Source organism: Gymnoscopelus braueri, assembly GCF_963280865.1.
Source record: "Gymnoscopelus braueri genome assembly, chromosome: 8".
Lineage (NCBI taxonomy): Eukaryota > Metazoa > Chordata > Actinopteri > Myctophiformes > Myctophidae > Gymnoscopelus > Gymnoscopelus braueri.
This window is the reverse complement of record NC_137609.1, coordinates 32755017-32767425: the sequence shown is the minus strand read 5'-3', so window position 1 is coordinate 32767425 and position 12409 is coordinate 32755017. Positions and strand designations below refer to the sequence as shown.

At 39.4% G+C, this 12409-nt stretch overlaps 1 protein-coding gene across 4 annotated transcripts in view; it reads right to left on the bottom strand.

The window, feature by feature from the left end:
* LOC308089686 (uncharacterized protein) overlaps positions 1-12409 on the bottom strand; it is a 27900-nt gene extending 15491 nt beyond the window's left edge. The window contains exons 1-17 of one of the 4 annotated variants that reach the window (XM_080434544.1): positions 12084-12409; positions 9652-9728; positions 6634-8469; positions 6042-6089; positions 5312-5385; positions 4509-5197; positions 4162-4189; positions 3945-3982; positions 3710-3840; positions 3317-3407; positions 3156-3223; positions 2781-2831; positions 2603-2670; positions 1589-1641; positions 1112-1151; positions 781-815; positions 502-626 (exon numbers count right to left, since the gene is read on the bottom strand). In XM_080434544.1, the coding sequence (XP_080290670.1) occupies positions 502-626; positions 781-815; positions 1112-1151; positions 1589-1641; positions 2603-2670; positions 2781-2831; positions 3156-3223; positions 3317-3407; positions 3710-3840; positions 3945-3982; positions 4162-4189; positions 4509-5197; positions 5312-5385; positions 6042-6089; positions 6634-8469; positions 9652-9728; positions 12084-12313 (3682 nt within the window). In that variant the 5' untranslated portion in view covers positions 12314-12409. The remainder of the gene's footprint in view (positions 1-501; positions 627-780; positions 816-1111; positions 1152-1588; positions 1642-2602; positions 2671-2780; positions 2832-3155; positions 3224-3316; positions 3408-3709; positions 3841-3944; positions 3983-4161; positions 4190-4508; positions 5198-5311; positions 5386-6041; positions 6090-6633; positions 8470-9651; positions 9729-12083) is intronic. The other 3 variants (XM_080434547.1, XM_080434545.1, XM_080434546.1) reach the window with 3 other exon arrangements.

Here is a 12409-nt window from a genome sequence, read left to right as displayed (position 1 = left end):
GGGCACACAAAACATTTATTTTGTTGATTTTATGAGCTACTGTTGAATATGTTACCGGTGTGTGAGTCTTGCATAGCCAGACGATCAGAGATCTGGGCAGAGATTTCCAATCGTATGGATATGCGAGACTAGGGCTGGGCCATATGACTTCAAATCGATATCCCGATTATTTCAAAATTTTGCCTCGATTATGATTAATTACAATATATATTTTTTAAATGGTGAAAATATTTTTCTACACCACCTTGTACAACAAAGTACAATACAGGGTTAAGTGATTAATCAGACTAATTGATTTAGTTGATCTTTTTGTGTCAATTAGTTTTTATAGGAAATTTAAGAAAATATTAAAAACAAAATACCTGCTTCTCGCTTATTCGATTAACCTACCTGAGCAAGATCAAGTCGTTATTTGTTCTAAATATCGGTTTCGATATACTTTCAGTTAACTGCCCAGCCCTATGCGATACTACCTGTGTGTATATAGTCTGCAGCACTCACCGGCTCTGGTTACTTGTCCATTATAATCAATGTCTTTGGCAGAGAGCACGGCCGTTGCGGCAGCTGAAACGTCACACACAGGGACCTCTCGGGCAAAGCTCAGAATCACATGACACAACTGGAGACTACAAACAGAAATGCAATTATATGAAGTATATTTCAATCAGCATTAAAGCAGACAGCAGTACTTTAGAAGTCTTACTTTTTTACAACATGTTTGCTGAACTACTGACACATAACCAAAGGAAATATATAACTTTAAATTAATGACAGACTCACTTTGTTGTTCTACCGCTACAGTCTAGATGTGCATCCTGCATAATGAAAGAAAAAATGATTATGCTTTTTAGTCAAGCTACTGAGATAAACCTTGCATTGAATATAATTGTGACGATGGCATAACAATATCTTAATTTTCACTTATCCTGTATGTTCAAGCATGTTCTGCATTTGGATTAGGATTTTTCGTATTTAAATTTGGACTTATTCTGGAAGTTTCTGACTTTTTCCTTCAATCAATTTTGACAGTGCTAATATTTTGTTAAATTATTGATTTCAAAACAGCATGTTAAACAGGAGGCATATGAAAGTAATTTGGGGAGGTCTTTACCTGATATGCAGATGCAATAGCAGGCGATGGACACACAATACTGAAAAGAAACAATATCAGGATTCTATCATTTGTTATCAAAAGCCAATAAACACATATTTTCAATAATATAATTGTGATGATGGCATTATGTTTTCTTTCTAACATGCGATTATACGCTACTAGGTGCTCAACAATGAACTAAGCACAAAGCTCCCTAACAGATAATACGTATGAGTGAATACGTACGTAAGAGTGTATGATACACTAATTACGACTTAATGTACAAAAATAAACCACCATTCAAAGAACCCAGTTGGCTGAAAATAAATAAATAACATGGCATGGCATGGTCTAAATAATAGTCTCTCATGATATATAAAACCATGTTGCAGCTGATATTACCGTTCTGATCAATGTTACTGAAGGAAACTGTTTCATACAATTAATTACAAGGCAACTGAAAGAGAAAGTGTGTGCAATTATAACATAACCTACCCAGTCTCTAGGATACAAGGTGGTGGGTTGACTGGGTTCTTCAACTTAGAAATCTGTAGGGACATCAAGAGATCAATTAATTGGTAGGCAACCCATCAATTGCTGCCTGCAAACCAGGTATAACTATGGTCAAAGTAGGTCTACCACTGATTACACTTATCAGGTCAGAACTACTGCTCAATTTTGTTACCTTTGCAAACAGGATGATGTTTAGAAAAGGCTTCCTTTTTGACGTTAAAAAAGTTAAAAAAAAAAATTATAGGGGGGGGGGGGGCAGTTCTGATCTATTGATTAATTTAAAAATATATATATTTTTGGTATTGATTAATCTAGCTATTTATTGAGTTCTCATATGGATTTGTCATTTGCATTAAGTGGCATTACTGTAAATAGATCGTGTATGAAATGAAAGCCTGTCAGGTTGGTAGCCTACAAAGTATTAATAAGGTGAAGTCATGGATGGAGCTCTCTCTCTTTGATCTCTGCTCTTCCCTGCAGGAGGTAAGGAGCATATTTGTTTCCTCTGAAAATCATCAAACTACAATAATAAGAACTGTCTATCTGTCACCCTGACATGTGCGTGAAGGATATAACACATAAGCAAGCTGTGTTGTCTGTTGACAATTTGTTTATCTGTGAGCCCAGCTCACCTGCTATTTACATATATAATTGCCACATTACCTGTAGCCTGTGCTCGACTCAGTTCCTTTAATATGCAACTCTCTGGCATAAAGGATTCTCTGACTGGTATTGTTTCCTTAGTGTACCAAGTTAACCATACCATATTGTGCACTTTGTTCCAGGACAAAATCCCCCCCCTCCTGACAGAGGCAAAACTCGCTTTTGAATAGTCTGGTTTGTTTATAGTGAATAATGCACAATAATCAATTGTCTGGAACATGAATTCAAGGGATCTGCTCAATATACTGTACAGTATACATGGATGATTACTTCTACAAAGTGTGATTTTAAAATCTAAATTGTAATACACATGCACACACATTTGGAACTTACCTGAGATGAGATGTTTGAAAATGTAATGCTGGGGTCTTGAATTGAAATTTGCAAATAATAGTATGCATCTGAAACAGTAACAACAAAATAGGAATGGGGTTGTGAGTCATATTATAATTGCTATAGCTCAAAAGACTATCAGATATGACTTAGTTTTATTAGCTGACAATGCACCAACCAGTTCCATTGCAATAAGCAGAGCAGTTGCAAGACATCTTCTGACCACCACCTGAAATATAGCCACAACATGCATCATTTAAAAGTAATTTCCAATAGAACAGCAACAAAGAAAACAATATAAGAATATTTCTACATGAATAGTTTACGAAATTCCAAAATTTTATATACACCATTTCCGTGAGTGATATAAGCTTACAAGAGATTGATAGCATACGTTAACTTTGTAAAAGATATACGGTAATGTAACCTGCTTTGTAATATAAGTCTTTCAAAGAGCCATGTATACATGTCATTCTTCAAAAACATTTTCAACATATTCTAGTTTAAATCTAGTTAATTCTGTGATTTATAATTATTTCATAGCTAGTTTTACCTGTTCGTTCCCCACAGCCAGTTGAGTTTGTCCATGGAGGCACATAAGGCTGCACATCTTCTTGACTGCTGTAAGATAACCATATATAATGATAAAAATGAACACACCAAACTCTTTCTTGCCTTATTAAATGTTATTTTCCAGAATGCAGAGCTGCTTACCATGAACTATTGGTCAAACCTGAATAGATGCATGCTGCTGGATACTGGACGGAATCATTACACTTCATTTTGTCATTTCTTGAAGTTCTTCCTGTGCAATGACACAGATCCTTAGACCCTTTTCCCAGAAAGTTTAAAAAATAGCAAAAATAGCCTATCTACAAGCTCACAACAACACGACACGTTGTGAGCTTATAGATATATGCTATATCTGAACATTTTTTACAATTTTTTAAAGTATTATGAAATAAAGTGATTAAAACCAGTAAGAGACAACTTCATGCCATATCACGATTTTACGATATCCAAAATGCCAGATGATATCTAGTGTCACAATATCAATATAATATTGATATATTTTCCAGCCCTATTTCAGCATAATGTGAGACTCACCCACTCTGTTCACTCTTGTCCCCACCACATGTGCCTGCAGAGAGCTGTTCCCACCCTGGCACAGTGTGCGGAGGATACAACAGGGATGTGTGGGCTGCCTCAGTTTCAGTAGGACTGTGCAGTTGGTCTTTCTACATGAAGAGACAGAGAGTGTTAGACTATTTGTATGTAGACTAGGACGCCTATAGGCCTACATCATTTAAAAATGCTGAAATATAATTAGTTTTTTACTGACCTGAACCCGGTTTTATTGACACATACAACATCAATGCCCTGTTAGAACAAAATAGATCCACATTGATTAACATACTCTCTCTCTCTCTCTCCCTCTCCCTCTCCCTCTCCCTCTTTCTCTTTCTCTATTTCTCTCTCTCTCTCTCTCTCTCTCTCTCTCTCTCTCTCTCTCTCTGTCTCTCATTAATTTGTTTTTAACGCACAAAAATGTTTCTTACTTGAAATAGGTGGGCACCAGTCATCTCACTGCAAAAGAATGTGACAGTAAGTCTACTTTGTTCATAAATGTCTCACACATCTTCATTTGTGACTGAATTGAAAAATACACTGTGTGTGTGTGTGTGTGTGTGTGTGTGTGTGTGTGTGTGTGTGTGTGTGTGTGTGTGTGTGTGTGTGTGTGTGTGTGTGTGTGTGTGTGTGTGTGTGTGTGTGTGTGTGTGTGTGTGCGCGCGCGTGTGTGCGTGTGTGTGCGTGTGTGCATGTGTGCGTGTGTGTGTGTGTGTGTGTGTGTGTGTGTGTGTGTGTGTGTGTGTGTGCGTGGAATCACCAGAGTGAGATCAGATACCTGGTTGTGCTGGAGGGCCCTCTCAGTGTTGTTGTGTAGTTAACATCAAGAGTTTCATTGAGTGTAGTTGTCATTGTAGTTGACAAGTTGTCCATTGAGGCCTTTGTAGTTGTAGAGTTGTACCTAGTGGCCTTTGTAGTTGTAAAGTTAGTGGCCTTTGTAGTTGTCAAGTTGTATGGGGTTGTCGTGTAGTTGGAAATAGTTGTCATAGTTGGTGTTGGTGTAGTTGTAAACTTGGTAGTTGTTGCTGTAGTTAGAAACTCTATAGCTGCTCTTTGTCTTAAATTGATCGTTTTTTTTGTAGTTTGAAACGTAGTGGCCTTTGTAGTTGTCAAGTTGTACGTAGTGGCCTTTGTTGTTGTAAGGTTGTATGGGGTTGTCATGTAGTTGGAAGTAGTTGTCATAGTTGGTGTTGCTGTAGTTTTTAACTTGGTAGTTGTTGCTGTAGAATCTAACTTGGTTGTTGCAACATTGTTTGTGTGGCTTGTAGTTGCAGAGTTGTAAGTAGTAGTCGTTGTGAAGTTGTATGGGGCTGTGGACGTTGTTCTGTTGGTTTCTAATGACGTCAATGTTGGCTCTGCTGAAGGACTGACATAGGTTGTGCTTGGGAGAGGTGAATCTGTGGTATTTGGTTCTTTATATTTGCGTGGCAAGCAGCTGTCCAAGTCATTCTCAAATAAGCGATAGAGCTGAAAAACAAACAGAAACATTATGCTGACTATGTTAAGCCATAATTACACTTTATTTTATTCATAGATGTAGTCCATGTTCAGTTCGATTTCTGCCCTACATACTGTACCCACCCAGTCATTGATGTCTGACTCATTCTTTTCATCTCCAAACAGGTCCACTGTGACTTCCATCCAGTAGTACACAGCTGTAAGGAAGAATACGCAATAAATACATATACAGTAGATTATCACCTGGGTATTGATCTTTGCTCGAGTTTATCCATGACATGATACTGACATGATACTGACATACTGACCATGCTATTGACATAATACAGCATGATACTGACATAATACAGCATGATACTGACAATGATACTGACCATGATACTGACCATTATCTTAAAATAATACTCGCATGGTACTGACAATGATACTGACCATGATACTGACATGATAGTGACCATGATACTGACATGATACTGACCATGACATTGACAATGATACTGACAATTATACTGACAATTATACTGACATGATACTGACCATGATACTGACATGTTACTGACCATGATACTGACATGTTACTGACCATGATACTGACATGATACTGACCATGATATTGAACATGATACTGACCATGATGTACTCCTGGCAGAGAAAGCAGAAGCTATCTACAAATTGGATAATGGGACTAAGATTTCACATTTAAGTGATGCAGCACTTTGGTCGACTAAGGTTGTTTTTAAATGTGCTCTATGAATAAAGATAGATAGATAGATTGATTGATTGATTGATTGATTGATTGATTGATTGATTGCGTCCGTGAGCTTGTATATCTGCTAGTTTGGTTTGTACTTACATTCATTGGTGCAGGGCTGTGGAAAGTTGCAGTGTCCATGTGTTGTCTCTGAGGACACAAAAGACAGGAGTTAGGTTAGGTGTTTATTATACTTGAGACAATACCAAAGTAACATTTCTGGCCACAGACGCAATGTTAAAATGGAGTAGTTTGACAGGTATCTGGGCACTGGTCCCCTGAGTATTTTAAAGACCAGGCCCATAGAGAGATGCACTCTGAGAATACAAAGTGGGCTGGGAGAAGGTGAATCCTGGGGGAGCTCGGGCTTAGAAGTAGTCTTATTAGTTTGTTTTGAGAGGTCTGCAGTTTAGTTTTTAGTGACATTGAGGTGTTAGTGAACCATGAGGTGCAAGCATAGTCAAAATGACATATTTAATGTTGATTAGTTAGTCAGAATCTTTTATATAGTTCAGAAGTACTTTATAAAAACACTGTATCTATATGACAAACTGCTGTTACAGTTGATTAAGCATTCACAAGCAAGAATACGGAAATGCAAATTTAACAAGCAGTTGATGGTCATGACACAGAGTGGGTGAAGTAGAAACCCAGGTATGGACCAAGCTTGCCATAGCACATGTGAGTATCTTACCTGTAATGTGCGGTGTGATGGATGTTACAGTGGTATAAGTTGGGGATGAAGTTGTTTTAGATGTGCTCTCTGGGGTTGTTGAATTATTAGCGGTTGTTGTTGTTGTAGGAGCTGGGGTAGATGAGGCTAGGGTAGTTGGGGTAGATAGGGCTAGGGTAGATGTATTAGTTGGGGCTAGGGTAGATGTATTAGATAGGGCTAGGGTAGATGTATTAGATAGGGCTAGGGTAGATGTATTAGATAGGGCTAGGGTAGATGTATTAGTCGGGGCTAGGGTAGATGTATTAGTTGGGGCTAGGGTAGATGTATTAGTTGGGACTAGGGTAGATGTATTAGTTGGGGCTAGGGTAGATGTATTAGATAGGGCTAGGGTAGATGTATTTGTTGGGGCTAGGGTAGAAGTATTAGTTGGGGCTAGGGTAGATGTATTAGATAGGGCTAGGGTAGATGTATTAGTTGGGGCTAGGGTAGATGTATTAGATAGGGCTAGGGTAGATGTATTTGTTGGGGCTAGGGTAGATGTATTAGTTGGGGCTACGGTAGATGTATTAGATAGGGCTAGGGTAGATGTATTAGTTGGGGCTAGGGTAGATGTATTTGTTGGGGCTACGGTAGATGTATTAGATTGGGCTAGGGTAGATGTATTAGATGAGACTAGGGTAGATGGGGCAAGAGTAGATGTATTAGATGGGACTAGGGTAGTCGGGGTAGATGTACTAGATGGGACTAGAGTAGATGTATTAGATGGGACTTGGGTAGAAGTAGATGGGGCTAGGGTAGATGGTTTAGATGGGTTTAGGGTAGAAGTATTAGGGTCTAGAGTAGAAGTATTTGATGGGGCTAGGGTAGAAGTATTAGATAGGGCTAGGGTAGATGGTTTAGATGGGGTTAGGGTAGAAGTATTAGATGGGGCTAGAGTAGAAGTATTTGATGGGGCTTGGGTAGAAGTATTTGATGGGGCTAGAGTAGAAGTATTTGATGGGGCTTGGGTAGAAGTATTTGATGGGGCTAGAGTAGAAGCATTTGATGGGGCTAGAGTAGATGGTTTAGATGGGGTTAGGGTAGAAGTGGTAGATTGGGTTAGGAGAGGTGGGGTGGGTGGGGCTAGGGTAGATGTATTAGATGGGGCTTGGGTAGATGTGGCTTGGGTAGATGGGGTAGATGGGGCTTGGGTAGATGGGGTAGATGGGGCTTGGGTAGATTGGGTAGATGGGGTAGTTGGGAGTAGGAGAGGTGGGGTAGATGGGGATAGAGTAGATGGGGCTTGGGTAGATAGGGGTAGGAGAGGTGGGGTGGAGGGGGTAGTTGGGGGTAGGAGAGGTGGGTTCGATGGGGCAAGGGTAGATGATTTAGATGGGGCTTGGGTGGAAGGAGTTAATTTGGTTAGGGTAGAAGGGGTAGATGGGATTAGGGTAGATGTATTAGATGGGGCTAAGGTAGATGGGGTAGATGGGGCTTGGGTAGAGGGGGTAGTTGGGGGTAGGAGAGGTGGGGTAGATGGGGTAGTTGGGGGTAGGAGAGGTGGGGTAGATGGGGCAAGGGTAGATGATTTAGATGTGGCTTGGCTAGAGGGGGTAGTTGGGGGTAGGAGAGGTGGGGTAGAAGGGGTAGTTGGGGGTAGGAGAGGTGGGGTAGATGTGGTAGTTGGGGGTAGGAGAGGTAGGGTAGATGGGGCAAGGGTAGTTGATTTAGATGGGGCTTGGGTAGAGGGGGTAGTTGGGGGTAGGAGAGGTAGGGTAGATGGGGCAAGGGTAGTTGATTTAGATGGGGCTAGGGTAAATGGGATAGGTGGGGGTCGAGGTGGTCGATTGTTTTCATGGCGACAGGATGCCTGCCCTGGTGAAAGAGAACACAGACTCTTCACCACCACTGGGGTAAATGCTCAATTTGCCCTTATCAACAACTCTACACAATATTCCAACTTTGAAGCTTCCTATTACTCATCATAAAGTACCAACTGTGTCTTGAAACACATCATTGTGCATTGACGACTTCACATGGAAGTTTCATGACAGCACAGTTGAATGAATGAATGAATGCTTTGCATAAGCACATTCTCCATGCAAACTGTCAGACTGCAATGTAGAAAGATTCTGGTGCCCACACGTTGGAAGCTGCAGGGTTCTTAAGCCAGATTTATACCTGGTTGCACACCACAGTCAGTGTCACGAAGATAGCTGATAATCTCACAATGTGTCACAGGCATACCGCATAAGTTAAAATCTGACCAGAGGCTCTTTTCTGCATGTGACCCCCTCTCTCTCCACCTTTCCTGTCTCACTTTCACAATCAAAAACTAGAAAAAGTGCTCCCCGGAGCACAGGTCTCCGCCAGGTCAGGCCAGCAATGTTCGGAATGCTTCGGCCTCCTGGAGGCGCTAAAACAGGCGTGTGTGAGCAATCGGATACTGCGTTCATGATTTGAGGCATTTTGTTCAAAACGAGCCTCTCCTGCAAACCTTAGATGCAATCTTATAAACAGTATATATCACACATACTTAATAAGTATGTGTGATATATACTGTTTAGGACCCGTGCTGAACACCAGACCAAACATCACATACTGTATACTTAGGCTAATGCACTTCTACTTTCCATTCTCTTTGACCCCATGTTATTTTATCCTTATCTTTAGTGTTGAGTGAATGTAAGCTATATTAAGATAATCCTCGATACAACTTCCGCATCCTTTCTTCTTCACACATCTTTTCCATTTCTTTCTAGGCTTCAATACAAAAACTAGACAAGCAGGTTATCTAAATTTAGGAGCCAGTGTGAATGCACAGGTACAGTATGTCTGTGTGTGAGCATGTGTGCGTGTGTGTACTGTATGGTGATCATTATCATTATGACACTGACTGACGTGGAACAGGTCAGACAGTGCCTCAGTCAGCTGACAGGCTAATGATGATGAGATGAGTGATGCTCTACCATCGTCTGCATGCCATGTATTGTTTCCTTCCCTTGAAAACCCTAGAAATTCCCTTGAAAGGCGTATTGTCATTATGTCAGAGCTCACCTGTGACTAAAAGAAGTAGGAGGATCTGGAACCAATAAGAAGTTCTGGCACATGGTTTTGGTTTACCATTCCTGGCCCTGTAAATAAATGAACAAAGTATTTATATATCGTCTCTGTCGGGTGGAAACTTCAGATGTCCAAAACGGTTACTTTTCAGGATTCAAATAAAAAAGATATAAAATTATTGTTCAGAGTGCGTCTCGATGCGACGCGTTTTGAGCTTGTAATGTACATCGATTATTTTTGCTTTTGTGTGACACTGTAGTATGACGAAGTAGTAGGGCATCCATTTACGGAAAACAAAATCATAAAAAGTAAAAATATCGATAAAAATAGCAGATATACGAGCAAGATGTGAGCTTGTAGATCTGCTATTTTTGGAAAATCATGAAAATCATTTTTCACTCAAATCTTTGCTTCTGGGGATCAACTGGAACAAAAATATTTTGAGATGGGGGTCCGCGGCCAAATACATATCATTCCTAGACATTAAAAAGTTTGAGCACCACTGATATTGCAACATATGTTTTTCAGAAAACTGATAAGGATTTAGAAGACATTTTTAGAATCAGCCTCAGGTCTTAATGGGTTAAATGACAAGAAACTACAGTATTGTTCTGTCCAATTAGTGCACATTAGAGCAATCTGACCAGACAGGCCAGTTTAGGACATCTCTCACCACCTATTACCTAAGAATCTACAGTAACTTCCAGAGCCATTACACTGTAACTCTTACAGAAACCATACAGAAATAGCTCTATGTAGCATTTCTATAGAGCAGTGGTTCTCAACCTTTTCAGGCCACAACCCCCCAAAATAATCATATTTGAACTGGGAACCCCTGGGAACAATATTTGCCTCTTTCCTATATTATTTGACAATTTGGCCAATGTTTGACCAGTTTTTATAGTTTGTTCATTACTTTTGGTGCAGTAATGATCTGCTTTTTTTTCCTCAAAGGTTTTTAAATTGTCACTTTACCGTCATCTGGGGAACCCCCAAAAATCATGTGGGGACCCCCCTGGGGGTCCCAACCCACAGGTTGAGAACCACTGCTATAGAGTGCTATTCACTAACAGCGGTCTTATCCAGCTCTTAATTAAATAGAAAACACATTTTCCAGTCGAGGTACCAATTTCATATGGTCAGGAGAGAAAACTCATACTGTATAAGATACAGAATAAAGAAGTGAAACTGGAGGTGATGAAACAAATAAATGAGCAGAGAAACTGGAACACAAGCTGATAAATAATCTTTGTGATGTTCTCTCTCTTGATTGGATTAAGTGTTAAACTCACCTGAGTATGTACGGTATTTTCTGTTTACTTATAGGGATATTTCACTTTCAAAACATTTTTGGGTCATTTTATCATCAACTCAGGCTTTTGTGAGGACCCCAGACAGTTTTTAAGTTGCTTCATTCAGTATTTAGATATTTGATATTCATTTTATCAGACACGCCCCCTTCCTATACAAACTCATTATAACTTCAAACTCAATTTTTAACATGTTAGATTAATCAAAAACACCCGTCCTTGGTTCTGGTGACTCATCCTGCCCTCCTAATACGTGAGAGGGGCGTGTTTTTTCGATTAATTTTTTCATTTATTTTATCAATTGTATTTAATTTTTTATATATTCAATATTAAAAATAAATGAAAAAAGTAATTGAAAAAACACGGTCTCCTCACGTATTAGCACCTTTAATGCAGCTAACTTTATGAGTGAATTGTAGATGACTCAACTTCCTTGCTGATTTGTTTTCTTTAACCGTGTGTTAAAGAATGTGTTGGAATGTACAGTATTTCAGGTAATGTCAATTGTTTGTTCGAATGATGTCTCTGTTGGACCACAGTTATAGCTAACATCATCAGCTATGGACCATAAATCTGTATACTGTATATCTGTGTCTCCACTCAAGTTGGTCATGGGAATAAATCAATCATGTAAATGACTGTTGGAAATACATAATCCTAAAGTAAACATCTTAATGTGTGCTGATAAAGACACACCTTTTAGTCACAAATCAAGTGTCAATACATGCTGTGGAACAATGCTGTTATCTTTATCACAGCTTTTGGCATTCACAAATAGGCTTTTATAAAGTTGAAGCTGATAAATGGGTACTCTCTCATGATTGGATGAAATTGTCAACCCACCTGAAGATGCATTTTCTGTGGAGACCCCTGTTAAAAAGTTAAAGCTCAATATTCAGATGGTTGTCATTGCTACATTAAAAAAAAAAGTTAAATAAATAAAAACTTGCACTACATTAGGTGTTTTTTAAGTACGTTATAAAACACAGTCAAACGTGCTGCCAATTACATGACACAGAAGCTCAATGTATCAAACATACTGTAAAACACAAAAAGAAAATATTGCAGCACCACATGTGTGGTGTTGCATAATAGGCTATAATACTGCTATATTACCTGATGACACAGGAGTTGCGTGGTAATGAAGCTCTGATACCACCACGCATGTCTGAAGCCTTCATAGTGACTTGGTCGTTGTTTCCATGAAAGACACATTTCTTACCATCAGCATGGCAAGTTTGGCAACAGTCCTGTTTTAATTCCAGACCAGCAAAGCAAAAATCCAGTTTTAATCCCAGAGCCGAATCCCAGAAACGGTTGTTGCTTGAATGAGAGTTAATGAACATTCCCTTAGTGATGATCAGTTTTGAACTCGCACTCAAGTCTTACTCAAAAAGGCTGACTGTCTTTCTTCTTCTTCTTTCTTGCGCAGCAGGACAGAA